The sequence below is a fragment of the Trypanosoma grayi genome, assembly GCF_000691245.1.
Source record: "Trypanosoma grayi strain ANR4 Tgr_866_V1, whole genome shotgun sequence".
NCBI lineage: Eukaryota > Euglenozoa > Kinetoplastea > Trypanosomatida > Trypanosomatidae > Trypanosoma > Trypanosoma grayi.
The window spans coordinates 4,241-7,155 of NW_008826485.1; the positions used below are offsets into that span (position 1 = coordinate 4,241).

A 2,915-nucleotide genomic window follows, 5' to 3' on the forward strand; every position below is an offset into this window, starting at 1 on the left:
CCGCCACTCTTTCCACGGTGAGCGGCCGCTGCGCCGCCAGGCGCTCGAAATGCCGCAGAATGTCAAGGCGAAAGCGCGGGAAAAGCTGCAGATCATCAACGTGCAGCTTCGCGAGGAATGTCTCCTGCCCCAAGCGGCGCCGCTGCACCAAATGTCGCAGAAAGCACGGGTCGTCGGATAGGAGAATAAACGGCGGGCGGCGTCGGCGCGACGGCAACAGCACGGCGCCTCCACCGCGCAGCAGGATCTCCGCGCAGAAGGCAATACTAGGCACAACACTGTCCGCCCGCTGCGGGCCGCCGTGCGGCAGCAGCACGACTGCCGCGCCCACCAGCTCACGCGACACGCGGCGGTGCAGCAGGTCGGCGCACAACATGCGGCCGCACAGCACAACCACGCCACCGCTCTGGTAGTACGAGCAGCGGGTCCGTGTGGAGGTGCCCTCCTCAGCGACGTGCACCTGCACGTCTTCGCCCTTCACGCCGCGCAGCGACGCAGCGAGGGCTGACGCGACCCGTGACAAGGTGCCGCTCTTGGTGCCGTCCGGCAGCACGACACACGACACGCACGCGTTGAGCGACGGTAACTCCTCGAGTACGCGGCGGAGGAGATGCGACGCGATCGCCTCCACGTCGAAGCCCACGCTCACCACGCACAGCTGCGCGTTGGTGTCGTCGAAGCCCTGCCCCGTAGACCACTCCGCAATCTGGCTCGTTATTGTGGGCAGCATCTCCCTTTTGTGTGTGTGTGTGTGTGTAAGTATTTTCAACGTTGCATAATAATGGCAATAATAATAAAAACAGAGAGATGGATTAGGAACAAATTCCATCAACGGCAGCAGCAGCAGCAGCAGCAGCAGAAGCAAGGAGACAGACAGCTGCAAGCAGGCAGGTAGCTGCAGGAGTAAATCATAAACGANTGGCTCGTTATTGTGGGCAGCATCTCCCTTTTGTGTGTGTGCGTGTGTGTAAGTATTTTCAACGTTGCATAATAATGGCAATAATAATAAAAACAGAGAGATGGATTAGGAACAAATTCCATCAACGGCAGCAGCAGCAGCAGCAGCAGAAGCAAGGAGACAGACAGCTGCAAGCAGGCAGGTAGCTGCAGGAGTAAATCATAAACGATTGCATTGCACAGACTTCATGTTCCACAGTAAAGAGGCGTCACTGCAAAAAAAAAAAAAGCCTCAAGATACATGTCAACATCCATCACCATCACTACCACACAGACACACAGATATCTTAACACACACTCACAGTCGATCAAAGCATCGTTACGGTTGCAACGTATGCATGCAAGTGTTGTTACAGCATGTTCCNACACAGATATCTTAACACACACTCACAGTCGATCAAAGCATCGTTACGGTTGCAACGTATGCATGCAAGTGTTGTTACAGCATGTTCCTCATCCTCAGTATCACGTACTCAAACTCAGCGTAACCCAACAGCATCTCCTCCTCCTGTACAGGAACCTTACGCAGCAGTTGTGGCTCCATTCTACCAACGCGAATGCATAATTCGCGTTGCACCTCGCCGAGTTTCTGGAATGAGAAACTCTGTCCGTACGTCTCCCAGCTGAGGATGAGGTGCCGCACCTCTTTCCACGACACTAGCCCGGAGCACGTCGGGTCGAGGGCACGAAACCACTCAAGTATGACAGGGTCACCGTAGAGGGCCTCCTTTAAGAGCGGCGCGATGAAGACAATGTGCCGTCGCGTGACGGTAAGGGCGTGGCTTGGGTTGTTCTCGAGAATGACACGGTACTCCTCGTCGCCGAGGCACTCAATGATCACCGCCGGAAGCTGCTTGTGCAGCGCAACGGTAACCTTGTCGCGCACGCTGCACTGCTCCGCCTCCGACTCGTCGAAGAGGTGGACGTCATTGTGCAGCACACACATATCGACGCCATTGTCAGACTCGTAGCGGAGCGTGTATGTCACATCGTAGTGCACGGCGCAGACACGGGCGAGGTGAAGGGCGCCATCACACGCAAACCGCCGTGCCACAACGCGCGAACCAACACGCAGCGGCGGCACGGGGTCGTGCAGCGCGAGTTTCGGGGGCAACTGCATGTCCTTGAGGGCCCACAACTCCGTCCCCTCAAGCACGTTTACGTCACTGCCACTCTCACTGATTTCCGTCGACTCCGCATGGCCCTGACGAAAGGCATCTGTATCACCATCACCGGCGGCCGATTTTTTCACTTCGTTGATAAAACGCGTGGCCATCTGTACGAATTCCGTCGTGCCATTAATCACAGATGGAGAGGAGCTCAACTTGCCGAGTGTGTGTAGGTCTTCCTTCCTCACCGTTTTGCGGTCAGCGCCGTACGGGACAAGCTGTAGCGGCACCTCACTTTTGTACGGACGTACAACGAAGGCTCCGGTGGGTGTAACACCAAGAACAAGCCCACGATTCGTGTGGCGCCCAATAACACTAAATACAGACGACGGGCTGTCTACTCCGAATGGAAGCACGTCGAAGTGGTGAAAAATGCGCTGCTGTAGCGGCTTCCCCGTCGCTTGGCACTCGTAATGCACATTGTCATTGATGATAGAGGGCAACTTTGCGTACGTCTTGGTAGAGCTCAAGGGGGTCTGCGGCGCTGTGGCGCTTAAAAAGGACACTAAAGAAGAGCGCTGCGGTGTGGGGCAGTTGGAGCCAAAGAGCGACGGTTGGAAAGACGTGCGATGGGCGCTGTCACCGGTGAACATAATTCCATGTCCGCTCTCGTCAAAAAACTCATTCTCGTCCATACACCGCTCAAGAATGACGGCGTCCACGACCAGTCCTACATTGGTGACCACTGACGCGTGCATGATGACCCTGCACTCGGAGCACCACCGAATTAATTTTTTTAAAAGGGAATTGGAGGGGCGAGAAAAGCCCAATCACACTCACCTTTTTTTT

General features: G+C 55.7%; 2 protein-coding genes across 2 annotated transcripts in view; both read right to left on the reverse strand.

Moving 5' to 3' along the window:
* DQ04_08661010 (DNA repair protein) overlaps positions 1 to 730 on the reverse strand; it is a gene marked incomplete at both ends in the record, with an annotated part of 3,393 nt that extends 2,663 nt beyond the window's left edge. The window contains one exon of the mRNA XM_009315649.1: positions 1 to 730. This exon is cut by the window's left edge and continues 2,663 nt beyond it. Within this exon, the coding sequence (XP_009313924.1) occupies positions 1 to 730 (730 nt within the window).
* A 666-nt stretch (positions 731 to 1,396) lies between these two features.
* DQ04_08661020 (hypothetical protein) lies at positions 1,397 to 2,824 on the reverse strand (the record flags this gene model as incomplete). Its single annotated transcript, XM_009315650.1, has 1 exon — positions 1,397 to 2,824. The coding sequence occupies one exon, from the start codon at positions 2,822 to 2,824 to the stop codon at positions 1,397 to 1,399; it is 1,428 nt and encodes a 475-aa protein (XP_009313925.1).
* Positions 2,825 to 2,915: the final 91 nt, after the last annotated feature.